Source organism: Primulina huaijiensis, chromosome 1 (assembly GCF_012295235.1).
Source record: "Primulina huaijiensis isolate GDHJ02 chromosome 1, ASM1229523v2, whole genome shotgun sequence".
Taxonomy (NCBI): Eukaryota; Viridiplantae; Streptophyta; class Magnoliopsida; order Lamiales; family Gesneriaceae; genus Primulina; species Primulina huaijiensis.
The window spans coordinates 22,446,656-22,472,583 of NC_133306.1; the positions used below are offsets into that span (position 1 = coordinate 22,446,656).

General features: G+C 34.9%; 3 protein-coding genes, 1 long non-coding RNA gene and 1 other non-coding gene across 8 annotated transcripts; 3 read left to right on the forward strand and 2 right to left on the reverse strand.

Moving 5' to 3' along the window:
* Positions 1 to 93: 93 nt before the first annotated feature.
* On the forward strand, positions 94 to 11,881 carry LOC140985271 (ubiquitin C-terminal hydrolase 12-like). Of its 4 annotated transcripts, none has more exons than XM_073453079.1 (32): positions 94 to 233; positions 587 to 674; positions 903 to 1,050; positions 1,257 to 1,414; positions 1,834 to 2,099; positions 2,211 to 2,429; positions 2,528 to 2,636; positions 2,711 to 2,826; positions 3,259 to 3,357; positions 4,056 to 4,165; positions 4,904 to 4,978; positions 5,232 to 5,310; positions 5,389 to 5,535; positions 5,630 to 5,710; positions 5,791 to 5,910; positions 6,657 to 6,779; positions 7,627 to 7,704; positions 7,815 to 7,903; positions 7,985 to 8,093; positions 8,207 to 8,275; positions 8,388 to 8,498; positions 8,722 to 8,777; positions 8,891 to 9,068; positions 9,220 to 9,321; positions 9,413 to 9,484; positions 9,574 to 9,639; positions 9,905 to 9,970; positions 10,315 to 10,401; positions 10,577 to 10,693; positions 10,861 to 10,935; positions 11,054 to 11,140; positions 11,395 to 11,881. In XM_073453079.1, the coding sequence occupies exons 1-32, from the start codon at positions 204 to 206 to the stop codon at positions 11,434 to 11,436; spliced, it is 3,372 nt and encodes a 1,123-aa protein (XP_073309180.1). In that variant the 5' UTR covers positions 94 to 203; the 3' UTR covers positions 11,437 to 11,881. The 4 variants fall into 4 exon arrangements, with proteins under 4 accessions (XP_073309180.1, XP_073309198.1, XP_073309189.1 ...); XM_073453097.1 differs by having other exon boundaries at positions 5,398 to 5,535; XM_073453088.1 differs by having other exon boundaries at positions 590 to 674.
* A 1,523-nt stretch (positions 11,882 to 13,404) lies between these two features.
* TRNAR-CCU (transfer RNA arginine (anticodon CCU)) lies at positions 13,405 to 13,477 on the forward strand. Its single transcript has one exon. It is a non-coding gene; the product is annotated as a tRNA-Arg (tRNA).
* Positions 13,478 to 13,512: 35 nt separating this feature from the next.
* LOC140962503 (uncharacterized) lies at positions 13,513 to 15,398 on the reverse strand. Its single transcript, XR_012172568.1, has 3 exons — positions 15,225 to 15,398; positions 14,653 to 14,955; positions 13,513 to 14,558 (listed from the first exon to the last, which is right to left on the reverse strand). It is a non-coding gene; the product is annotated as an uncharacterized lncRNA (long non-coding RNA).
* A 997-nt stretch (positions 15,399 to 16,395) lies between these two features.
* On the forward strand, positions 16,396 to 20,109 carry LOC140962561 (probable E3 ubiquitin-protein ligase BAH1-like). Its single transcript, XM_073421541.1, has 6 exons — positions 16,396 to 16,795; positions 18,007 to 18,248; positions 18,370 to 18,618; positions 18,710 to 18,847; positions 19,601 to 19,659; positions 19,747 to 20,109. The coding sequence occupies exons 1-6, from the start codon at positions 16,597 to 16,599 to the stop codon at positions 19,850 to 19,852; spliced, it is 993 nt and encodes a 330-aa protein (XP_073277642.1). The 5' UTR covers positions 16,396 to 16,596; the 3' UTR covers positions 19,853 to 20,109.
* A 1,307-nt stretch (positions 20,110 to 21,416) lies between these two features.
* On the reverse strand, positions 21,417 to 23,998 carry LOC140962628 (probable receptor-like protein kinase At5g38990). The gene is made up of 6 exons (XM_073421599.1): positions 23,323 to 23,998; positions 23,039 to 23,065; positions 22,488 to 22,934; positions 22,287 to 22,402; positions 21,943 to 22,203; positions 21,417 to 21,832 (listed from the first exon to the last, which is right to left on the reverse strand). Exons 1-6 carry the CDS (start codon positions 23,984 to 23,986, stop codon positions 21,572 to 21,574), a joined length of 1,776 nt encoding a protein of 591 aa, XP_073277700.1. The 5' UTR covers positions 23,987 to 23,998; the 3' UTR covers positions 21,417 to 21,571.
* Between the last annotated feature and the right edge of the window lie 1,930 nt (positions 23,999 to 25,928).

Genomic DNA, 25,928 nt, shown 5'->3' on the forward strand with positions numbered 1-25,928 from the left:
AGTTGGGTATTAGAGATTTATTTACAATTTACGGTTATAATAATTTATATTATTAAGAAAATTGAGACCCAAACATTTAGTTATAATAATAATAACCGAAAATGCCCTTACTGTTCTCCATTCTTCTTCCAATCTTCCACCTCTGTCGAACAGCATCGATTTCTCGCTGATTCACCGATCGAGCAGATACAATCTATTCAGACATGACGATGATGAATCCTCAGCCGTTGCATGTAACTCCGCTCTCTTCTTCTTCGCCCCCGTTTCTCATCAAGTCCCATTTTCAATTTTCAACGCCGTTGTGTTATGTGTGAGCGCATGCAATTTTGTATTTTGTAATCTGTGATAAGAATTCTCAATTTGTTCTTTTTTCTTTTGCTTTTCGTGCTGGTCTGTGGGGCCTGAATGGTTGTGATCGACTAGGGTTTTGAGTGACTGGGAAGGGAGGTTTTAAGTGATTGACTTCAATTTTATCGAGTTCAACAATCGAATTTAATCTTTTTATTGATGTTTTAAATTGGGAAAATGGCTTGGGTTATTGGATCAGGCGTGTTATTTTTATTTTCTTCTCGTGAAACTGTAGCAGCAGCAGGAGGATGAAGAGATGCTGGTACCGCACTCTGATTTGGTCGAAGGTCCCCAGCCTTTAATTGAAGGCCCTCAGCCCATGGAAGGTGATCTTTTTCCATCAGTGCTAGCGTTTTTGCTATCTGTCTGTTTGCTTTTTATTAAGTACTTTCCGGGTTTTTTCTTTATTTTTAGTGAGATTTTTTATGACTTTCATTCCGACATGCTGCACGTGGTTATTGGGTTTTTCAGATTCCAGTATGTGGTTTAACCATAGTAAGTGAATTTCATTGTGTTTTGTTGTATGTATATCTTAAGCGCTTTCACTTTCCCAGTGGCACCAGCGGACAATGCTGAAACTGTGGAAAACCAGGCAAATGATGAACCTCAGGCATCTCGCTACACGTGGACCATAGAGAACTTCTCTCGATTGAATGTGAAGAAGCTTTATTCTGATGTCTTCGTTGTTGGGGGATATAAATGGTATTTAATAGCTGAAATGCCACTACCTCTCTTCTTTTATATTGGTTCGTGTTTAGAAGGAAATTTATTTTGCTGATCTAAACCTAATAAAAGAATGATTCTTTAGCTCTCTGTCGCTATGCACTTTAAAACTAGATTTCGTGTTTATGTTGCTATGCGTTCATTAAATGTCCTCGTTGCCTTTTGACATGCATTGGTTTTTGCAGGCGCGTGCTTATTTTCCCAAAAGGAAATAACGTTGATTACTTGTCGATGTATTTAGATGTTGCTGACTCAGCAACCTTGCCATATGGGTGGAATAGATATGCACAATTTAGCCTGGCTGTAGTTAATCAGGTGCATAACAGATATACAATGAAAAAAGGTATTTATGATTAATCACCTGTTCATCTGTTCTTTTTGCGGCCTATTGTGTTTGTCTATTCACATACAAACAAGCACTCTCGCATACTTCTGTATATGATTGTTGATGTAGTTTTTTAGTACTTGATTGTTTTCATTGTGAATTTTATTTTATTAGTGTTTGTAATCGGTGTCCTAATCAAACCATCCTTTTTTTGTACATATATTCTTTTGTTAGCTAATTGATTCTTGAAATGAAAACTGGAAAATAATTTCTTATTTATAATTGACGTTACTTGTTGGTTAAGTATTTTGTTTGAATTATTTGCTCGGTTGTTATACCATGGAACATCAATATTGATTCAATTTTCCTCTGGAACAAAACATTTTCTGCCTGAGTTATGATTGTTGTGAACCAATCCTTGTTTGTGGGTATCACAGACACACAACACCAGTTCAATCAAAGGGAGAGTGATTGGGGTTTCACATCTTTCATGCCGCATAGTGAGCTCTATGATCCGAACAAGGGATACCTTGTGAATGATACTTGTGTTATCGAGGCTGATGTTGCTGTTCGTAAGGTCATTGATTACTGGTCCTATGACTCAAAGAAAGATACAGGCCATGTTGGATTGAAGAACCAGGGAGCAACTTGTTACATGAACTCTCTCCTCCAAACTTTGTACCATATTCCTTACTTTAGAAAGGTATTAATAGACTTTTATCATTTATCTAATTCTGATTTCCATGTTTCTTAATTGAATGGGCTTGTTATTGGGGGAGTCTTAATAAGCCTCACCTGAATGATGTTATATCAGGCTGTATACCATATGCCAACAACAGAGAATGACGACCCCACAGGGAGCATCCCCTTGGCTTTACAGAGCTTATTCTATAAGCTACAATATAATGACACCAGTGTGGCTACCAAAGAATTAACTAAATCTTTTGGATGGGATACACATGATTCCTTCATGCAGCATGATGTGCAAGAACTTAACCGAGTTTTATGCGAAAAGCTTGAAGACAAGATGAAGGTAAGTGGATCTGATGTGACCACCTTTCTAGATTTTTATTTTCTGATGTACTATCTATAAAAAGGTATGATGTAGATATAGTTGTTTTACTGGAACAGGGAACTGTTGTTGAGGGGACTATACAAAAGTTGTTTGAAGGGCACCATATGAATTACATTGAATGTATCAACGTAGACTTCAAATCCACACGAAAGGAATCATTTTATGGTATAATCTGTTTGTTAGAGTAGCTCTTTATCTTTTAGTGTATTGTTTATTAAATGTTATTGTATTTGTGGCAGACCTTCAACTTGATGTAAAAGGATGTAAGGATGTTTATGCTTCCTTTGACAAGTATGTTGAAGTTGAACGGCTTGAAGGAGATAACAAGTACCATGCTGAAGAGCATGGTTTGCAGGTTTTTACTGATCTGATTGATAAATGTGTAATCCATAAATGTTACTATTTATCTTTTGTTGTCCGGGACTATAAATTTTTAAATTTTTAAAAGTGTTATAAAGAGGAGTTGGAAAGTTGACTTGGTGCTTATAAATTAGACGGTGGCTCGAAGTTATGTTTCTTTAGAGAAATCTTCTGTTCTGCTGTTTGAACATTTTTTTCCAGCAGGATGATTTTTCATTGGTGACATACCAATCATGGATGGTTGTTGAAAAAGCATAATGAATTGCTATTTAGGATTTTGGCTTATCTAATGAACATTTATTCGAGGTTTATGTTTTATGTTTATGATTGTTCTGAAACTTGATCAACTATGTTATTTGTACATAATTTATCTCTACAATCAGTACTCTTTCTAAAACATGAGCTGAAAATATTTTTTGGACATTAGGATGCGAAGAAGGGGGTGTTGTTCATTGACTTTCCTCCAGTTCTGCAGCTTCAGTTAAAGCGTTTTGAGTATGATTTCATGAGGGATACAATGGTTAAGGTTAGCGAATATAAATTTTGAAGTTTCATTGTTGTTTTATCAGTGTTGATGTTTGATTATCTTTTGCTTGTTTTTACTTTTTAGAGTAAAATTTGTTGCTTGTGTTTTCTTCATACAGTATTGTCTTGTTTACCTCTTATGTTATGTGTACAATTATTGGCTTCATCCATGAAATTCATCTAAGAGGGACATGAACAGTTGTCGGTTGTCAAGTAATTTCATGTTCAGTAGTCATGTCCTTGACTCTACTCATTGATTGATCCCTGATCTCTCCCTCCCCGCATTGAGTATTATATTACAATACTATTTCAGCCTCAGTTTCCTGGTTGTGCTGGTGGCTGGTGTTCACTATATATTCCCAAAGTAATTTCAAATGACTGTTACACTTAGCATCCATGGTTGATGCTGTCTAAATCTTACTATCCAATGTCATTTGATGCGATTTGTGTGAATGTAGTTTGACCATATGTTTTTCCCATCTCCTTTCTGCATTTTTTTCGAGGCAGATTTTCTCTGAGAAACAAGCTTCGTCAGAAGTTTCTCTCTTTTTCTTATCTCATAGATGTTATCTTAATTTGTTGTCTATTAGATGACTGATGATATAATTACACAACTTTGGATTGATTTGATTTTAAATTTTTCCGTGACATGATGCTTCCCTTGTATGCAACTTCGGAAAAATTACTTCATGGTTGCAGATAAATGACCGCTATGAGTTTCCATTGGAACTTGATCTTGATAGAGATAACGGAAAGTATTTGTCTCCAGAAGCAGATAGGAGCATACAAAACCTCTACATGCTTCATAGGTGGTTGTGCCTCCTTTGTGTTTTATCTGTCTGACTAACTTTATCTATGTTTTCAACCTTTTCGCTCTCTCTTTTCTTGTGGGTATCAATTGCAACTGCTTACTTGGCTTGAGGAATATGTTTGAAACTCTATAAAAGTCGGCCTTCTCCTTACATGAACTGTATTGCATGATGTCTCAGTTTCTCATTGCTTGTCCTTGCTGCCTGTAGATTTTTTTTGTTTGTTGGCTATTCCAACTTGAATTTGGGTTGGAGTTACTGGTTAATGACCTCCATTACCTACTACCTAGTCAATTATAGCCTTTGGTTATAGATCGCAGACATGAGTTTTGTGTAAAATGATTTAAAGTTTATTCTTCTATTCAATAGCCATATCTGGTAAACATTTTGGGGCAGCCTTATTGACTAGTATATCGTTTGGTGTGTCAGTAAAGACTTGCCCAACTTTGGCGTTGCATCTTTATGTACGACTTTTAACGATATTTTACCTTTTCAGTATTGATATCATTTCCTTTTAGAGTGAAAAATGTAATTACATTAGTTGATAACTTGTCAGGTATGCCATCAAATGGTAATATTACTGGTCTTTGAAAATGATAATTCTGTATTTTGGCTCGTGTGTGACTAGGCCCTGGTAAGGTCGTCCATGACATTAGCTACAATAATTAGGCTGTTACTTGTTTGGATTTTGAACTTGGCCTTACTTATCTTTTCTTCTCACTTTTTTCCTCCCAACAGTGTTTTGGTGCATAGTGGCGGAGTGCATGGTGGACATTATCATGCTTTCATGAGGCCGACACTCTCCGATCAATGGTACTGCACGTGCTCGTGAAAATTTTTCCCACCTCACCCTACCCCACCCCTGCGCCCACACACACACACACACACACACACACACACACACACTTTTCCATCTTTATTTATTATATGGACACAACGTATGTGCAATTTTTGTAATTCATCCATCGGTTCACCTTGTCTAAGTTGCTAGATGACTACACTCTCTTTAGTTTGATAAAATTTTTAGGCATTGAGATTTGAAACTGCATGGTGATTCTCCTCATAGGTACAAATTTGATGATGAGAGGGTCACCAAGGAAGATGTGAAGAAAGCATTGGAAGAGCAATATGGTGGTGAAGAAGAGGTGATATTTCTCTCTCTTTATTTCAACGTCTTGCTTTTCCTTTCTGATCTGTTGCTTATCTTCACTTTTGTCCTCCAGTTGCCACAGACAAATCCTGGATACAATAACACTCCATTCAAATTTACAAAGTACTCAAACGCATACATGCTGGTGTATGTACGAGCGAGTGACAAGGATAAAATAATTTGTGATGTGGATGAAAAGGATATTGCTGAACATCTGAGGGTAATTTTTTCTTTCGTGAAAATGGATTTGTCTCGATCGAATAATTGTTCTGCGTAAGTGTATCACTAAACATGCCATAATGTACTTTCCCCAGATAAGGCTGAAAAAAGAACAAGAAGAAAAGGAGGACAAGAGAAGATATAAAGCTCAGGCCCACCTTTTTACTATCGTTAAGGTTATATTTTCATTCTTAAGTAAAATTGACTGTGGCATTTATAGGGACGGGTTGTTGAAGCAATTTATTCATGTTTGCAGGTTGCTCGTGATGAGGATTTGAAGGAACAGATTGGAAAGGATATATATTTTGATCTTGTTGACCATGATAAAGTCCGTAACTTTCGAATTCAGAAACAATTGCCATTTAACCTTTTCAAGGTACCTTTTTCTCATGTTCAATATATTGAATAGTTTATTAGTGTGATCTATTTCTTTTAAAACTTTTGAAAATGAATATTTGGGTGCAATTAAAGCTTTTAGACGGGCATATAGCATTAGCATATGTGGTTGCACTCTTTACTTTCTGTAAACCTTGAGGGAGGGGTCTACGAAAGATTACATAAACTGAGGTGAGGTTGTTCATTAGTATTAGTACCTCCATGATTTGAATTCAAAGATAAGTCTTCATTGACAGGATGGAAATATAGACGAACCCAAGCGAGATCTGTGGAATTCAGTTGAGCGAAAGAGAATCCCACCATGTTTTAGAAACACGGGGTCGCGCACACAATTTGTTGTGGGATGCTATTTCTCTATCGGCTGCTGAAAATATGGAAAAAGAAAACACCATGCTATAATGTTCATGCCATTCTAATTTCTACAGTAATTTGAAATGCATCTTGACATGTTTGTTCTCGGCACTCCTTGTCAGAGCTAGCCACAAGTCCACAATCAGCAAATATAGATTGAGTTTATAACTTCTTTGAGGAATTTTGCCGCTTCAATTCTCAACCTTTTATGTGTTTTCTTATAAAGCTGCAATAATTTTTATGATCCTGAAATGAGACTGCCAGTGTATTAATTGTTTTTTTTTCACTTTTTTGTTATATTTTGTATACCTACTTTACTATTGTCAATATATTTATATAATAGAACAATGCTAATGATCTGATGTTAATTTGAAGGAGGAAGTTGCTAAAGAATTTGGTATACCAGTTCAAGTCCAGCGCTTTTGGATTTGGGCCAAAAGGCAGAACCATACTTATCGCCCAAACAGGCCATTGACGCCACAGGAGGAGGCACAAACTGTAAATATCAATACAATTTATTTTCTATTTTACCACTTAATAAAATCACAGAGAAAATCCTTTCTGAGAATTCATAGTGTGATAATATGTTAAGTGAATTCAGGACTTTAAATTGTGAGATACGTTTATGATATTATCAAAATCCAATAGGAGCGGAGCTAAATGGATCAGACCCAATGTGCAAGTTTTGCTTAGAAATTATCTGGGTGGAGTCATCAAACTCTACCAGTCAATGTTACCTGAAACGGCAACCAAATTATCCACCCCTGTGAATACTTAAAATCACTAACGGTTGAATTACTTATAAAATCTACCTTGAATTGTGTGCTAGATGTCCAAACAATATTCCTTTAGTCTGATGGAAGGACAGCAAACTATTCTCTTTCTGCTTTTGACTGTCTCTTAATTCACAAATTACCCTCACTTTCCACAATTATAGTTCGTCAATGATAATGTTCTATTTTCATTGCCTTCTTTGTATGCAAAGATGCAACCTACATCTCTCCCTGTTTCTTACCCTAATTCATCAAAGTGATGCCACCTGAATATATTTTATAGGATGAAGGGCATTATGCACGTGTGAACGTTTTGAAAAGTCCTGTTTCAGCTTTTTTATTTTGATGGTTTTGATTCTTGTTCAACTATCCCTCGTACCCATGTGGATGCCATCACTGCCTTGATATGCGATACATGTCGGAGATGGTTTTTATTCCTAATTTACATTTAATTTTACCATGTTTCATCTATTTTTGTGAGACAAACACTCTGTAAGATACTTAATTCCACTTTCCTTTTTTTGTCAATCCTCTAAAATATTATTCAACGTTTTCACAATTATGTTGTACAGGTGGGAGCATTGAGAGAAGTTTCCAGTAAGGCCCACAATGCAGAGTTGAAGTTGCTTTTGGAAATAGAGGATGGATTGGTATCTTTTTTACAACATTTTATATGACCTTGATTGTTGGCATTTGCATGTGAACGTTGAAGGATATTTGTTGTTCCTATTTCACGCGCATTTCCGTTGATGAATTATAGGGTTTACATCTTGTTCCTCCACCAGAAAAACATAAGGATGACATACTGCTGTTCTTCAAGTTTTATGACCCTGAAAAAGAAGAGCTTCGGTATTTATTTGAATGTATATGTTGTTTGTAATTTTTATTTCATTAGGGGTACCAATTTAAGTTGATTATCACAATTTTCAGATATGTCGGGAGACTTTTTGTGAAAAGCTACAGCAAACCAATTGATATCCTGACAAAATTAAATGAATTGGCTGCATTGGCTCCTGATGTAGAGATTGAACTCTTTGAGGTATTTCTGGTCCTCTATTTACTCTGTGCCATTGGTCATATGCTTTGCCTTTTGCCATTTAAGAGTATTGAATTATACTGCGCAACTAATGTTGTTGGTTGCATTGTCTCTAGGAAATTAAATACGAGCCATCTGTTATGTGCGAACGCCTTGATAAAAGAGCTTCATTTCGGTTTAGTCAGGTATTTTATGTTGTACGCTAGTGGTTTTTTTTACTCAATTGGGTTCTGTTTTTTTTATTGTTGTTATGGCTGTTATTTTCTTACTCTTTTTTCCTCCATATCTCCTCCCTAGATTGAAGATGGGGACATTATTTGCTTCCAAAAACGACCTATCTCCGAAGGTCAAGAGAACATCAGATTTCCTGAAGTTCCAATGTTTTTGGAATATGTGAAGAATCGCCAGGTCAATTTTGTACATTTTAGACGAAATTTTATTTATTGATTGCAACACAGGGTGGCACAATTTATGTGCGTTGAATTTTCATTCTGTTCTGCTGCTTCTGTGCTGTGCAGTGTTTCTGAAAAGCTACTTCCTCTCCCCCTCCCCTTCTGAAAGAAGTATTCTACTTCAATCTGTAGTTACTTTTTGCTTGAGCTAATTTCATTATATATTTACCCTTCTGCAGGTTGTTCATTTTCGAGCTTTGGAGAGACCCAAGGAAGATGATTTTTCCCTGGATTTGTAAGTTTTTTTAGACCATTGTATTGACAGTTGGGACTGCAAATTTAAATGTTTTGATTTATTCCTTGAAAGCTTCAGATAGAATTATTATCATGTTTGGCTTAAATCGACAGAGCGAAGAATCACACTTATGATGATGTTGTGGAAAGAGTGGCCAAGCACCTCGGCTTGGATGACCGGTCTAAAATTCGGCTTACTTCTCATAATTGCTACTCTCAGCAACCAAAGCCCAATCCTATCAAATATAGATCAGTGGACCATTTGCTAGACATGCTTGTTCACTACAATCAGGTAGCTCAGCAGTAAACTGTTCTGCCCACTTGTATATATATTTTTTTGAGGGGGTGGTGCTGCTGCTGGGGATTCTGAGACTGGTTAGACACTTAGACTGGGTGTTTTTGTTATTGTTAATGGATCGTTGGTGTTTGATTTCTCGTGGTAGATCTCTGATACACTCTATTATGAAGTGCTGGACATCCCTCTTCCAGAATTGCAATGTCTGAAAACTCTGAAAGTTGCCTTCCATCACGCAACAAAGGATGAGGTGCTGATATTGCTGTGCTCCTTACTGATAAAGTCATTTGTCTGCTTAGGTTTTAACAAATCATTAAACTTTACTACATTGTCTTTTTCAGGCTTTAATACTCAATATTAGATTACCAAAACAAAGCACTGTTGGAGATGTTCTCAACGAGATTAAAACAAAGGTGGTTGTCAGAGATTGCCTTTGCATAATATTTGTTTTTGTAGCGGCACTATATTGATGGGATCTCACATCTTATGCATCCAATCATAGGTAGAACTGTCTCATCCAAGTGCAGAACTTAGGTTGCTCGAAGTTTTTTATCACAAGATTTACAAGGTAATTCATCTACCCTGATATTTGCAATGACTTGTTTAGAAAAGTTTTTGTATCTTTATCATAAACTAGTCAAGATATTTTTCAACAACTGATCTGCATGGTTCCTGAAATTCTGTTTAGAAAGTTCTCCTTGATTTGCATTGGCTTGAATAGATGTTCCAGTCACTAATTTTCTGGAATTCTTAATATCACATTGATTTTATTGTCTTTCTGAATTTATGTATCCTTTGAATTTATTCTGGGTTCCGCTTTCTTAATTTTGCAGATCTTTCCTATCAGTGAGAAAATTGAGAATATAAATGACCAGTACTGGACACTACGTGCTGAGGAGGTAAATTCACATCTCAAAATCTCTAACTATTTTGTTTTCACATTCTATTTGTGCAGTTGCCTGCACTGCTGTGAATCCTATTTTTAACTTTCAAAGTTGAAGCTTAGCCTGCAACATTGAAGATGAGTTATTCAGTATTATTTAGCAGATGAATTATGAACAATGTCTGATTAAGTGTAGGTATACGCAAGCACAACTCTTTTGAAAAACCTGCCATGTGTTTTTGGAGATGTATCAAGTCTCATTTGCAGTTTTTTTTGCTGCTTTGGTGAAAAGACTGACATTGCCTATTGTTTTTTGTTTATTTATGTGGTTCGTAATTTCTAAATTTTGTCCTATTTCAGATTCCAGAAGAAGAGAAGAACCTTGGGGCCAATGACCGGCTGATCCATGTTTACCATATTACAAAGGAGAGTGCCCAGAATCAAGTGGTACTAAAGCATATCCTGCAGTAGTTGCCATATAATGCTGTTTGGTTTTTTCTATAGAGAATCATCGATCTCTGACAATAATGATCTTGAGTGATGCTAATATGCAATTTTATGCATGGATGTAGATATTGAACTTTGCAGCTATTTAATTATTTGTTTGCATTATATGGAACAGCAAGTCACGAATTTTGGGGAACCATTCTTTCTTGTCATCCATGAAGGTGAAACATTAGAAAATGTTAAAGTACGGATTCAAAAGAGGTTACAGGTTCCAGATGATGAGTTTTCTAAGGTATGCCCTTTTTTTTTCTAAGGTATGCCCTTTTTTTACATTTGAACTACAGAGATATTTGTTAAACAATTGTACGTGATATACATTCCTTTTTTTCTGAGAATGAATTCCCTTGGTTTTTTCAATTGCTAAAATACTATTTCTGAAAATGGGATTTCTTCCTTCAGTGGAAGTTTGCCTTTTTGTCACTTGGACGCCCAGAATATCTCGAGGATTCTGACATTGTATCCAGTCGTTTTCAGGTAATTTTCATAACCTGGTCTTTGTTGCTTGATTATCAGTATTTTTTGTTAGTGAATTATTTGACTTTTTCCTGGATGATAAATCAAGACTAATAAGTTTTGTTTTTCTCTCTTCCAGAGGAGAGACATTTATGGCGCTTGGGAGCAGTACCTGGGGTTAGAGCACTCAGATACTTCTCCTAAAAGGACTTACGCTGCAAGCCAGGTAATTTCGTCGGACTGCTATAGCTGACAGATTTTATACGATTGTCGCTTACCTTTTGTTTTATTATGATTGTGTTTCAAGGCTATAGACAAAACTATAGAGAAACTTCGTGTGTTCGTTAATGAACTATCTTTTTGAGTTTTGAACTAATTCAACGTTTTCCCGTTGTGATATCGACATATCGTTAAACTGATAATATTACCCAGATTATGATATGAAGCTGATATAATATTTTACCCTTGTGACCATCACAGAGCCGCCATACATTGGAGAAACCTGTGAAAATATACAATTAAGTGGGAAATGCACCTGAAAATATGCTTACTTCGATACTGAAACAAGAAAGCGAAAATCTTGAAGTGTGGATATTCAATGGAGGAAACAAGCAGAAAGATGCATGATGCTTGTTCCTTCTTTTCATCTCCAAGGGATCATTGGTTCTTTTCAGTATTATCTTGTTTCTGAACAGGAATTGGATGAAGGGCTTAAGGCTTAGATGTACTTTTATTTTTTGGTGGTGGGTAGATATTATGGTGCTTCGTTATTAGATTTTGATTGATGGGGTTGTATAGTAGTTATAGGTAGGCCTCCATTAAGTGCTTTTTTCCTTTCGTCAGAGTTTTAAATCTTTTTGTTTTGATTGTATTTCATGTTTTTATAGAGGACGGTATCGGTATATGTACAAGAGACAGTTAATGTTGCAAATAGAGAGAATACAAAAATTAGACCCTTTAATGCTTAGTATATCTCCACTCTCATATTTATATAATCGATATCCACTTTCCCTGGTGAGACTCGGAAGGTATTTCTACAGTGGCCTTTTGATACCATTAAGGCACGAGCAATGTTTCAAGAGATATCCAGGTGGTGGACAAATCGTGTTGTGTTCCACAAATTTGGTTGGGATTTTGAGTGATTTACTCTCTAGACCATTAAATTATACTCCATGAGCTAGCTCCTAAATTGATGAGTTCGATTTGCACGAGAAGATATTTGATTTGTGAATGAAATTCAAATTATACTTATTTTTAATGCATTCGAAATCTATCATAACAGCTATCGCAATTGCATAAAGTGGATTTGAAAATCACATTAATTTTGTTCAAATATGAAATCAATAGATTTGAAAGTCAGTACAAACTAAAATCTATGGGACTTTTTGCTCTAAAGATAACATAATGATTGCTACGTAATCATGGCTCGTTTAGCGCTTGATTTTACGAAAGCCTGATTTGATTCGAGCATTGTATTTAATTGAAAGCATGAGAATTACACGCGAAACTCATTCTGCATGTAGTATTTCCCACATAATTTATCGTGTTTGATAGATGTAACTAATTATTCACAATATTTTGTAACATCTGATAAGTGTGCTTTATTTTCACTAGCAATAGCATTACCTACACGTGATACACATGTATAATTTAATATATTGTTTAATTGTTAATTTTATATTTAAAAAAGATTTTTCTCAAATATTTGATTTGCTTATGGTTTTTTTACATCTAAAATAACATTCATATACATATAAAAGTAAAATTTAGTTATCTATCTATAATAGTTTGTTGGGAAAAATATGAAAAAGTTGATGAGAAATTCTTGTAATTAATAAATATATATAATTTTGATACACTAATAGATTCAACTATTATCTATATTCTATTATTAAGTGTGAGACTGTTAGAATAACTCCCTTAGAAGAGACCAAAATATTTAATTTCATAATTACCCTTGTTACCCTACTAAAAACCTCCTCAAGTTACTCCATATTTTACATAGAAAAAAATATAAACAAAACTTCCTTTTTAAATCGAACAACTCTTATAAATTGAAAATAATTTCGTGTTAATTGTTTAGTATTATTTGATCAAATTAAAAATAATAACAACACATGCAACGTGTATGTATCTTTTATTAGTATATTATATAGATATCGATTACAACTAGAGATGCCCCTCAATAAAATGGATAGATCACATAAATTTTCAAAAATAATGGTGATAAAACCCTTTCTTGCTAGAGCAAAGGAATTTTAAATTTGAAATTATCCGGCATCAAATCGGGTATCATCGGGTCGTATTAGTTGGGTCTGGTACCCGATTTGGGCATTTTTATGATTACATGTATATCATAATTACCACTGGAAATTAATCTGAACGACTCGAACAAAATGATATACTTATTAGCAAGGTCGTTGAAGGTTGGCCAGAATTTAAAAACAATATATTATATATATAAATATAATGTCAAAGATTGTGTACAAAGCGCCTGTAGCTCAGTGGATAGAGCGTCTGTTTCCTAAGCAGAAAGTCGTAGGTTCGACCCCTACCTGGCGCGTTTTATTGCACATTTCCCATTTTATATATATTTTAAACTCGAATGGAATCCCAGGACTCAAAATCAACAGAAACAATACATTGCGATAACTTGAAAAAAATGGATGTAAACATAAATGAACTGTCCTTAATCCTATATTGCATTTTGTAAACATGGACACGAACTTTCTACATCACGGGACTTCTGTTTACTGTGTTGAAAGGAAGAAGAAGTATCTTGCCTTTTTCATTATCCCATCATTACTCACCTTTGAAAGACCTCTAGTTTTCCCCCGATGAAGTGTCAATTAAGTAATCCGAAGGCATGTAAAACACGAGAAGATTCCAAATTCACGCATGCAGGAAACAATGTGGTTCGCAAAGGCATTTGATAGCATGCAACAGCTTTCTCCGTGGGTCAACAGCATCTGCACCTATGTCTTTAAGCTTTTTCATGTTAAGATTTGCCAGATGAAATTTTCCAACACATTTCCCCTGAAAAATATTAATAAATCTGCTTAGCCCAAGGGAAACTAGCCAATTTTCCAATCCTCGGTCTTTTCAGTTTTTCCCGAGATACGATGCTCTCATCCTTTGATTTGGTAACACTCTACTTACATCATACATCATAAAGCCTTTACTCGCTTTTGAGGCTGCACAAAAGCCGATATTTGAGCCTTCTCCAAATCTATGAGGTGGTGAATCGTCTAAGAAAATTCTGTGAGATGGAGTTGGTGGCTTTTGGGGTGTTAAAGTGGGTTCAGAAGGATGAACTGTTTTTGTAGATGGAATGGTATGCTCGGGAGATAATGTCATGGGTTTCTCTGTTTGATTAACTAATTGTTTTGCCGAAGGGGTCAATGATGGGCATTGTGACTGGGGATTTCTTTTCTAGGCGTTTCTTGTAGCTTACCCTCCCTGCAATAGGAAATTTGGACAGCGTCTTAATAGGTAATGCTGGGATTATAATTGTGACTCGCTGTTTCTTGACCAGTGCCCAATTGCCATGATCAAGTGGATCAACTTCGGACACACCTTGAATTTTCTTATTCTTAGCAACAACTTGAACATGTCTTTGTTTTGGCTTCACCATTGGTTTTGACCTGCATATATTGAACCATGTCAGGAAACAATTTCCACTCGAAGAATAACAACTCATAACTGAAAATATTCAGATGACTGGTAATAAGGCTGTACAGTTTTATTTGTGTTAAGCGGTGAGTATAGTGACCATCATGAGCACAAGGTCATTTTTAAGGATGAAGAAATTGTCATCGTTCAATATTGTTTGGCCCAAGTTGTATGGTTGTTGGTCAATTTATACACTCCCTTTAATGTACGAATTTCGGGCAATATACTCTGAGGGGAACCCAAATCTTCAACACTTCATTATATGTGGGAGAGAATCCCAAGCTTATCAGTTACCACATAATTTATTTTGAAGGTTTGGCCTTTTTAACTGGACAAGCCTCCAAAGCTTGTTATTCTCTTCACAGTAGCCTGTGCAGCCGATGTAAATGTAGTGCATGTGCAATGTTAAGAAATACTTCCTCATGAAAACTAAATATAAAACAGGTTTAAGTCATGCATTCAATCTGTATGGGTTTTAATCAAAGAAAGTACATGTTTTCTTTCACAAACACATCCCACGTCATAAAACAAAACAACGTTTCTATCAGCATCGAATGCACACATTATACCAAAATGGTTAGCAATATCTGTATCCGCGTTCCGTAAGCAGAACTGCAATCGCCAGACATATTTTATACCTGGAAAGGAAGGTGCTCCAGAGCGCCGATAATCACCGGGATAACGGTGGAACAGCCTTTTCTCTGGAACGGAACGTATATTAGCTCTAATTGGAGAGGAACGGCCGATTTACCCAATTTTCATAATTTTGCCCTAATTTTTCCGCCGTGGCCCGTGGCTGCTTGTGCCTATAGAAAGAGGCGTAGCTTAACATACGGGAAAAGTGCAATTTTTTAGTTTTATATATTTGGTATTTCACGATTTTGGTATTCTTTCTCTATTTTAATTTCAATTTTAGTAATATATTTTCAAATTATTTTAGATATTTTTAATTATAATTACTGACATGACAATGCACACAACCACGTAAACATTACAAATATGTCATATCAACGTCATATCAAAAAAATATATAAATTATCAAAATAACAATGATAGATTACCTAAACTGCAATTTGATAATTTAAAATCAAAATCGCAAAAAGACAAATATAAACAAATTTCTCATTATATATTTTGTTGAATAAATAGAGCTATTAAAAATATGAGATTAAAAAAAACCTATAATCGATAGTTTGAATAATGAGTAGGTTTCTTGTAAGATGGTCTCACGAATCTTTATCTGCGAAATAGGTCAACCCTACCGATATTCACAATAAAAAGTAATACTCTTAGCATAAAAAGTAATAATTTTTAATGGATGACCCAAATAAGAGATCTGTCTCACAAAATACGACCTGTGAGATCGTCTCACACAAAATTTTGCCTTGAAAAAATATGTTAGATCAACTCATCCACGAAATATTATTAAATAATTAAAATAATGCCTAATGTATTAATTGGGTCAAAGTGCCTTCTCCAAATAAAACGGGAAAAGCTTTTTTCATGGTGAATAAATTACTTTTTTGTTGGTTAAATATATACCTATGGAATCAATTTATATACTAATTTGACGATTAACCAAAAAAAAAAAATTTACACCCCAAAATAGTTTTTACACCTGAAAAAAATATGAAAGTAAATTTTAAACGACAATCACATATCATAAATAAAATATAATTTACCTGGTCAAAGACAATGGCAAAATCGCACGTGTACGAGGAAAATCTAGTCACGTGACTACTCCAACACCCACGTGCATTACATGCAAAAATAGTGAATCCCTCATATATATATATTCTCCGTCGCCAGCCGAGAATGCCGGACGTTACTTCTCCCAGTTCGTATCAATCTCTACTTCCCCCTCAATCATCTTCCGCAAAAAATTCTAAGGGTAAAAGATAGAACCCGATCGAAGCCAATCAAAATCTTTTCGGAAATCTTTGTTTTTGAATCGGACTTTGGAATCTATAAATTTTTCTTTGAGAATACAATGTTAAATAATCTGCCAAGATGAAATTTGGGGAAACGTTTGCGGAGTATTTGCAGGCGCATCAGGAGAGATTTATCGAGGAATCGACTCACGTTGAGTACAAAAGGCTTAAAAAGGTTCTCAAAAGTTGCAGGAGATGCAGGGATCACAAGGATTCTTCTGAAAATAATGGAGAAGACGATGCTTTATCTCTGTGTTGTCAATACGAGTCTTGCCCATGTTAGTAATCTCTCGATTTTCCTGATTTATCGTTAATACTTTTTAATTTATCGATAATTTTGTGTGTAGAAACATGTAAATTTTGGGTTTTGAGTTTATTTGCTGGTTTCAGTTCATGAATGGGGGTTGTGAAGAAGAATAGATGGACATGAAATGCTATAGATATGCTGCTAGTTTATTTCTCGTCCGTGTCACCTGAAAAGCAAACGAAAATAAAATCGAACGCACTACTTTTTATGTTGTTCGGCTCGTCTCCGAGTTAGAATTCCTTGAACTTAATTATCGGGCTCTGTTGCAATCTAAATTGAACTCAAGCTCATGTAATTTTAGGCATATTTGAAAATATAATTTAAAATGTTGAAGCTCGGCATGCTTTCGGCTAGGCTCAAGTTTGATAATTTCAAACATGAATCGAGCAAGACTTTAGCGAACTTGAAAAACTTGTGAACCATTTAGCGTTACTATGCCACCAAGAATTAGCTGCGTTTTCGGATTTCAAAATTTTTATCAACTCATTAAATATGAAAACTGTAAAACGTAACAGGGGAAAGAGGGATTTATTTTTCACAGAGGTCCTTCCAGATAAACTTGGATTTGTCAGACGAATTACAGACATGACTTGTAGTAGCTCATTGAGCTACAACTTGGTTAATTTACTTAACTAATGACCAAGATTGAACTTCCTTTTGATGACCCATGTTTTTTAATATTGCACTTCTAATATCTCATGATCAAAGGTGCTTCGGTCGTTTATAAGCCATAAGCGCAAAAGTAGGACTTAAAACTACTGGCAAATTTTTTATCCTCTTATATGACTGAGGTGATTTTTTTTTCTTTCTGAGCAAGATTGGAACACTGGACTTTAAGAACTGATGGAAAACAGAGTAATGAATGGATACCCTGCAACAAAATAAGAAGTTACAACAGAGCCACTGACCTGAAACACAATTTAACATTCTCCCCATGTTTTAGCATTTTTTTTCATGCCCAAGGCTTGTAATGAGTTGGATATCACATTATTTATTGTTAAATATACATAAAAATGCTTTTAAGAATTTTTATTCACTGATTGTGTTGAAGATAGGAAACATGCATGTGTTTCATGGTTTATGATGTCAATTTTTTCCAAATTTTGCATATTTGGCTTTTTTATTACATGATTATTTTGCATCTAAAAAGTTTAAATAACTAAAATTTTTTGTCATCTGTAGTATGTGACCAGAAGTTCTTTTCTGAATTGACAAAGGAGGTTTCGGACATTGCTGGGTGCTTTAGTTCGAGAGTTAGGCGCCTTTTCAATCTTCAAGACCATGGAATGAAAAGATACATCACAAGCTTCTGCCGATGTTTTACGAGCCCCCATAATGGCAAGGCACAGGAATGTCAAATGTTAGTCGAATATGTTATGATGAATGCTGTTGCCATGCGGAAAATCCTCAAGAAGTATGATAAAGTAAGCAAGAATAAGTGTGATTTTATATACAGAAGCAATAAGATTTAAAAAACGTAGAGATGATATCTAATTGGGTTCTGCATTTCTTCTATTTCTGTATGTCCTAATGACTTTTGTGTAGGTACACAGTTCTGATAATGGCAGGAAATTCAAATCTAAAATGCGGTCAGAGCACATGGAGATTCTGCAATCGCCGTGGCTGATAGAACTTGGGGCTTTCTTTATCAATCTTAGTGAATCGAACAATGAAAAGCTTGATGAACTACTTAATCCATTCTCTTGTGATTTAAGTTCTTCAGATCCTGTTATGACGCTGACTCTTCCAGACAATGTGAAATTAGAATACAGTCTAACATGTGCTATTTGCTTGGTAAGGTTACTTTCTGGATTAGGATTTTATTGATAACGGTGAAAATAATTTCTTTTGCAGTAACCCGAGTTTCAATTTTTATAATGTATAGGAACTTGTTTTCAAACCATATGCATTGGGATGTGGGCATCTCTTTTGCAAATTATGTGCTTGTTCTGCAGCTTCTGTAATGATCTTTCAAGGCCTCAAGGCTGCAGATTCCAATTCGAGATGCCCCGCCTGCAGGGAGGTTAGAAATGTGCATACTTGTGGTATTAAAATTCTGTTTATATGTCTGTTTAATTATCATTTCCATTTTACTAGACACTATTAACTTCGCTGGACTGCACTATTTGATATGTCATTTATCTCCTTATTGGTCGACTAATCCACATTATTTCTTTATTCTTTATGGCATCTATGCTGGATGTAAAATATATGTATTCTAGTAATAAGATCTTCAATTAGATATCTGGGGAATAATAATCACCTTTACCGCTTGTGCACCCATCAATATAGCACGACAGTTGAATCTAGGCATTTGGTTTGCTTAACAATTCAGAAGATTAGAACTCACACATATTTTTTGCTGTAGCTGCTGGTATAACGATAAACATTTTGTACTATAATTGTTGTAAGAACCTAAATTGGGCATTAGATTTCCACAAATTGTAAGTTAGTAGAACAATCGTCGAGGGGCTCTTTTGTGTAGCAACAACTANTTATCGTCGTGTTTGGCATCGCTTCGGGGGTGTAATTCCCCAACACTACACCTGTTGTCATGCAAGGATAAGCAGTGGCGATTTAAAAAATTGGAGTTGTAGATGATATCAACAATAATTTTTGGTACATCATCGGTACTGGGTTCCTACAATTACCTACAGTTTTTAAGCCATTAAATGTCGGACTATAATTTTTGGTACAACGGCGCTTGGTCCTAGAATTTTGAAGCCATAAAATGCTACTCACCAGGCTCGTTTTGAAATCTTGATTCTTAATGCAGGCGGGAGTGTATGGTAACGCGGTACACATGATGGAATTGTCTTTGCTCTTGAAGAAACAGTGAGTACTTGAAACCTCACATGGAGTACATATTATTTCATTCTTTTTGGTTAAACCTGACCCATTTTTATGCATTCAATTGTGTAGCTGCAAGGAATACTGGAATGAGAGATCGGTTTCCGAACGAGCTGAAATGGTGAAGCAATCCAAGATCTACTGGGATTTGCAATCCAAGTATATGATTGGATATTAACGTTTTCACAATCCATCTATTAAATTACAAGCGGATTCCAAATATTTCAAAGAAAATACACCGTGGATAAATCTTGTTACAAAGATTGTTGAAGGAAAAAAAAAAAGGCGCAAGTCATTTATCTGTGATTTTTTTGGTGTGTGAGATGAAAAATTGATTACACACAAGATATAACTTGAAATTCTTTGACAAGTTTTCTGACGTTCATTACTGGTGGTTCTTGAATTATATTAAATAAGTTGGCCTTGCTGTGTCTATATATATTCCCACCAATCCTTAGTTCCTTAACATTTTACCATTGCAACCCCTTTTTCTTTTGAAGGAAAAAGAGTATATATCATGTATTTGTTGGTCTCACATGTAGCAATTTGAGATAATAAATATGAAATTAAAGAATAAATTGGACACCGAGATTTACGTGGAAAATCCTTAAAAATTATTAGGATAAAAACCACGGACAAGATGAAAAGAATTTCACTATAATATTTTACGGTACACAACCACTCACTGTGTTTTTAAATAGAACATACACTCTTAATACAGGAGAACAAAACACCTCACAAATATTTATAGAGCTCCTTCATAACTGTGGAACGCGTTTTCAGAAACATGTTCCGTTCAGAAGCAAATAACATGTTCGAATTCTCCACTTTCCATTCAAAGAAGTCTGCCCCAACTTTAATGTATTTAATGCATTGTATGTGCTGTCATTCTTTGTCGACGGTATTCACAAACCAAAAAAGACTGTTGTTTGGTGAACTTGAAACATTATATAGTATTGCACGCACTAAATTATTCAATTTTATAAAATCATCAATAGATTATCATATCAAACAACCAAAATTAAATTTTAGTTGAGACGTAGTCGGAAATTAAAGAGTGAAAAAATGATACTTATGATGCATTTAGAGAGATAGCTAGGTTTAAAATCCACGGATTTCAATTATACTTTTATTGATAACAATGAAATAATAAATCAAATCTTAAATTCATACATTACTTATTTACACATTAATTACACAAAGTAGAATGTATTTCAAACGATGAACTTAAAATCCATCATAATTAACATTAAACACTATATAAACATGTAATTGTGCATTTGAAGTTTATATTTTTATTTATCTAAAACAATAAAAATATATTTGAGATCCATTAATCCAAATGTAACGTAAGAGACAATAATATTAATTTGTACATACTGAACTTGAGTTTTGTGGTCTTGTAATGATGTGCATTTGGGGAAGAAGTTTGTTAAAATCGAATTTCGAATCTGAAATGTCAGTCCAAAATTTGAGATGAAATAAAACCACAACAAAGGAAAGTCATTACAAAACTAGAAGAAACTAACCAAGCAAAGACCGTATGGGCCATGATCGCAATGTGTTACTAGGTTGAGTGGATTTGAAATTGAAATATAAAAAATATTTGGTAACACGAGATATTTCAAATTTAGAGATCTCGTTTTAATTTTGAGTCAAATAAATATAATTTATTTGAGACGAAGATTTGACACGAAAACTATATATACATCGAGCTAGTGACTATATAACCAATAGGGGGAAAACAACAAATAACTAAAATAAAATATATTGCCAATTACACTATTTAGTTATATCCTAAGATCATGCCCAATGATCCCACATTTTGCTGATTTCTTCAATTATTATTAGAACGAAGTGTCTCAGAAAATTTCAGTCATTTCTGCACTCAATATCCTCATAATCCACGAATCACATCAAGTGAATTCGAGGATGTTTCAATCAATAAGCTCTTCTCTTTCTTTGCCTGTGTGTTTTTGTAAGCTTTGTCCAGCTCTTCACAAACCAAATCAATTGTTGGACGACCTGTGCTTGAATTCGCCACACACAGCACTGCTATCTGCAGTATGGACTCAAAGTCCACTGTGATCACATCCCCTTTCATCCTTTGATCCTGGAAATCTGTTATAGGCCGTTTCATCATGTTCACATCCTTTGCCTGCACAGATTTTCAAGAATCAGTGTCTGTAACAAGGGCAACAATCGATGGCTTGGCCGGAAACTCGATCTTGAAAGAATATGTATTTTGATGTAACAAATTAAAGCTACCTTTCGCGTGAGTTGGTCTCTTGCATCCAAGTCTAGAGCAATCACTCTTTGACCGGACAAAAGTTGGAGAATCACAATTCCAAAGCTGTATATATCACTAGCACTAGTCAACTTGGCATTGCTCATGTACTCTGGATCCATATAACCTATCGTCCCCCGAACATCTGTATACACTTTGCTCTCTTCCATTCCTAGCATCTTTGCCAGTCCAAAATCTGATAGCTTAGGATCCATATTATGAGTTAGCAGGATATTTGTAAGCTACAAAGGCAACATTGTCACTAATCAGATCCGAACGAGCCCAAATGAGTTTTTACTAAACCTTCAGAAACAACAAGATGTACCTTTATATCTCTATGGACAATGCAGCCATCTGCGTGAGTATGAAGGTATTTGAGAGCGAATGCACAATCCCTCAAGATTTTGACTCTTAATTCCCATGTTAGGACCGTGTCTTTCCCTGAAAGTTCATCAACACTTAGCGCTCTTATATTTCTTCGCGCAAGATTAAATATCATATGAAATGTGAAAAGAAATGTACATACTCAGGAGTCGCTGAGCTAGATTTCCATTAGAACAATATTCATACACCAAATAATGTTCCCCATCTTCAACGCAGTAACCAAATAAGCACACAAGATTTGAATGCCTCACTCTTGAAAGACCTTCGATTTCTCTGGTGAAGGAATCTGAGGTGTTACTCTTGTATATCTGCTTGATTGCCACTATTTGTCCACTGGGTAGCATACCTTTATACACCCTCCCGGCACTACCTCTTCCCAGACACTTCTTCTCGGGGCTATAATTTATCGCGCTCTCAATCTCAGCTTTAGAGAAACGGTACAAGCCGGAACACGAGGTCGAAATATCTTTGATCTTGAGAGGTTTTTTCTCTTTTTTTCGGTTCTTTATCACGTATTTTATCAGGGTGATGACCGCGGTTAGCCCAATCAACGCTAGAACTATGGCTAAGAAGGCTTTCGCTAGACTATCTGAATCAAATAGCAAGTTTCGGGTCAGATTTGCTGTTCCATTAGTTAGAACTTTCTGATTACAAGTATAAGCTCTCGTGAAATGAAATGAATTCTTCACTTACTTTTGATCTTGATATAGTCCTCTTTTTCTGCTCACAAGCAAACAAGTATGTCAGATCAGCAATTAATATAGAAACCTATAGATGAACACGTTCGTGTTCTTGGGGACGGATCGAATAATTCGGGAGAAGGGAGAGAGATGTTAAGGGAAAGAAAGAATATTGAGTAGCGAATCTTGCAGTTTCAGAAAAATTATATACAAAATTTGGAAGAAAAGAAAAAGAAAATTATATCGTCACCCAATTCCACTCGCTGGATCCTCGCAACATGGGAAAGGAGGATTCACCTGGTAAGGCCAACGCAGGCAGGCATCTACTGAAATCATCAGTCTCAGAGGAACCATTCAATTTCTCAGCTATTACTGACACAATAAGAGCAACGAGACAGGTAGCTCTCTCTGTATTATTTCTTCCGTCGGCCTTCAAATCACCTAATAACGAATTCGTAGCATTTGATAACGCAGACGTACAGCTTTCACAGGCATGATCAAATGATAATGAACTGAAAAGGGAACATTGATATCTAATATATTTGTCGAAAATCCGCAGCTGAAGCGTGGTGCACAGGCCACTTCCATAGTAGAAACCATCAAAACCACAGTTATCCGCCGACACGTTTGGCTGTTGCTTAAAGGGTCCGGAACAGTCATTCCAGAGAACTTCGTCGACGAAAATGGCTCGCGATGGATTTTTAAGTGCTTGATGGGCTAAGCCAAAGGAGAGAACGATGAGAGCATTTTGACAGCACGTTGATACAGGGAAGCCATTCCAATCATCGAGATTTTCTTGAACTTGAGAGCATCCTCCGACAGGTCGATAGGGATATGAAGAGAAATCAAGGCTACAACCTGTAGTATTGATCTGGAACGAAGGGAGCGAAGAAGATTGAACATACAAGAGAGTTGTGAACAAGATATTAAGAAGCCTAAATTTCAAACAACTTTCTTGCATTTTTTTTCAAAAAACAAACGTAATTGATGGACTTGATATCACATCATCATAAATGTGACACGGAATTTCAAGAAATGCTCTAACAATTATGGCAAACCATTTTCTTTTTTAAAGAAAGAACAACAATGGAGACACATTTTTATAGGCAATGTGTTCCTCGTAGAAATCGAGGATGGAATTTGGATATTCTGAATTGATTAATATATCATTGCTTAGTGTTGTACACCTGATTTGGTTGGCATATGCAATTTAAGATCGATTCGCGTCGATATGTAATCGTAATTGTAAATGTAATATCTTAATTATAGAAAATAGAAAACAATTAGAGAAATGATGAGTCCTAAGATTTTCTTTTGGCATGGCTAACAATGTGTGATACATAGACACGCATATAAAATGATATACTCTCCAGTATAATTCAAGACTAGGCTTGCTTGAAATCGAGAGGGTACACGATCTTTTCGAGCTCGCTCGATTAACATTTGGTTTGTTTTCAAATTTATCAAACTCAAACTAAAATTATTTGCTTCGATAGCTTGCAAATTTTAATATTTTATTAATATATTTATCATTCTCTTGCTGTAGTTTGTAATTGTTGTGATGGGTCGCACGGTACGTAATTTGATTCAAAGCTTAATTCGAATATAAGATACAACTGTTTTGTCTATGCTATGCCCAAATTAATATACAATATATAAGATTTTAGAGATTCTAAAATTAATTTGCTTTCATCCAAAACTCTCATATTTCATTTGGATGGATTAAATTTAAGAAACAATTTGAATAATGAATTTAAAATGATATGTATATTCGATGTACATGAAATTCACCGTAATTATTATTAAAATAGATTATCTTGATATAGAATAAATTTGAAATTCACTTGAATTTATCTTGATATAGAATAAATTTGAAATTCGCTTGAATTTATTCTTATAGCTTCCATTTTTAATATTGTTAGTCTTTTGGTTTGAAATTTTAGTCGTTTTCCTATATAAATGCTTACATGACACTAAACACACAAACGATGTTTTACAATCGCAAAAACAATCCATGTCTTCCAATATCAAATACACAACAATTTTTTAACCAGTTTTTCTGCTAGAAGATACAAATTAATATCACAAACTAAATTATTCAAACTCACATTATCAATCTTGACAGGTTTCATTTTCCGCTGCATACAAATTGTATCAAATGAACACAAAACATAACAATTTCTCAACGGAAGTAGCAGATGAATGATGCGCTGCCAATGGGAATGTAAAGTAATCTGGTAACCAAAAGTCCAAAATATGCACAAATACGAGACTGTTAATATTTTGGGGGAAAATAAATTTTTTTAGTCCATTAAAGTTTCATATTTTGGATTTTAGTCCACTAAATTTTCAAATATTTGTTTTGACACACTNTTTTTTTTTTTTTTTTTTTTTTTTTTTTTTTGCTTTGATCCTATTTCGTTATAGTATTGATTTGACACTGGAAAATGACGACGTGAAATCGTAAATTGGAACTTGTTCGATGTCACACTAACAATGTATATACTTATCTACTTACTTATAAATATACCACTTTAATTGTAAATTTCCTTATATGTCATTTATCTGGCTTAGCAAGTTGTATTTTTATATGTATTAACTTGTAATTTTTTTGCTTATCTTAAATAACTATGACTAATTATTACTTATTATTAATAATGAGCATTAATATTTATTGAAAACATTGAATTTATTCTTACTTTTTCTGTCTTGCGGTTCTACATGACTTCTTTTTGTTTTTTTCCCCAGGGTTCGGTTAATTCTTGTCATTTTTCACAAAATTTGAAGATTATATCCCGATAAACCAAATTTAACAAAGGTTTAACTTCAAAACCATCCCATAGTCCTATGTTTGGTTTAAATAAAAGCATTGTATCCAAATCCAAAAAAAACCAGCATTTCTA

Coding starts and splice junctions, on each gene's coding strand:
- LOC140985271 (XM_073453070.1), top strand. CDS start 204: ATGACGATGATGAATCCTCAGCCGTTGCAT. Junction 5,911..6,656: donor TGCCATTTAACCTTTTCAAG/GTACCTTTTTCT, acceptor GTTAATTTGAAG/GAGGAAGTTGCTAAAGAATT. Junction 6,780..7,626: donor CACAGGAGGAGGCACAAACT/GTAAATATCAAT, acceptor TATGTTGTACAG/GTGGGAGCATTGAGAGAAGT.
- LOC140962628 (XM_073421599.1), bottom strand. CDS start 23,986: ATGCAAGAAAGTTGTTTGAAATTTAGGCTTCTTAATATCTTGTTCACA. Junction 22,403..22,487: donor TCTAGCTCAGCGACTCCTGA/GTATGTACATTT, acceptor ATGAACTTTCAG/GGAAAGACACGGTCCTAACA. Junction 21,833..21,942: donor GAGACCAACTCACGCGAAAG/GTAGCTTTAATT, acceptor AAATCTGTGCAG/GCAAAGGATGTGAACATGAT.
- LOC140962561 (XM_073421541.1), top strand. CDS start 16,597: ATGAAATTTGGGGAAACGTTTGCGGAGTATTTGCAGGCGCATCAGGAG. Junction 16,796..18,006: donor TCAATACGAGTCTTGCCCAT/GTTAGTAATCTC, acceptor TGTCATCTGTAG/TATGTGACCAGAAGTTCTTT. Junction 18,619..18,709: donor TAACATGTGCTATTTGCTTG/GTAAGGTTACTT, acceptor TATAATGTATAG/GAACTTGTTTTCAAACCATA.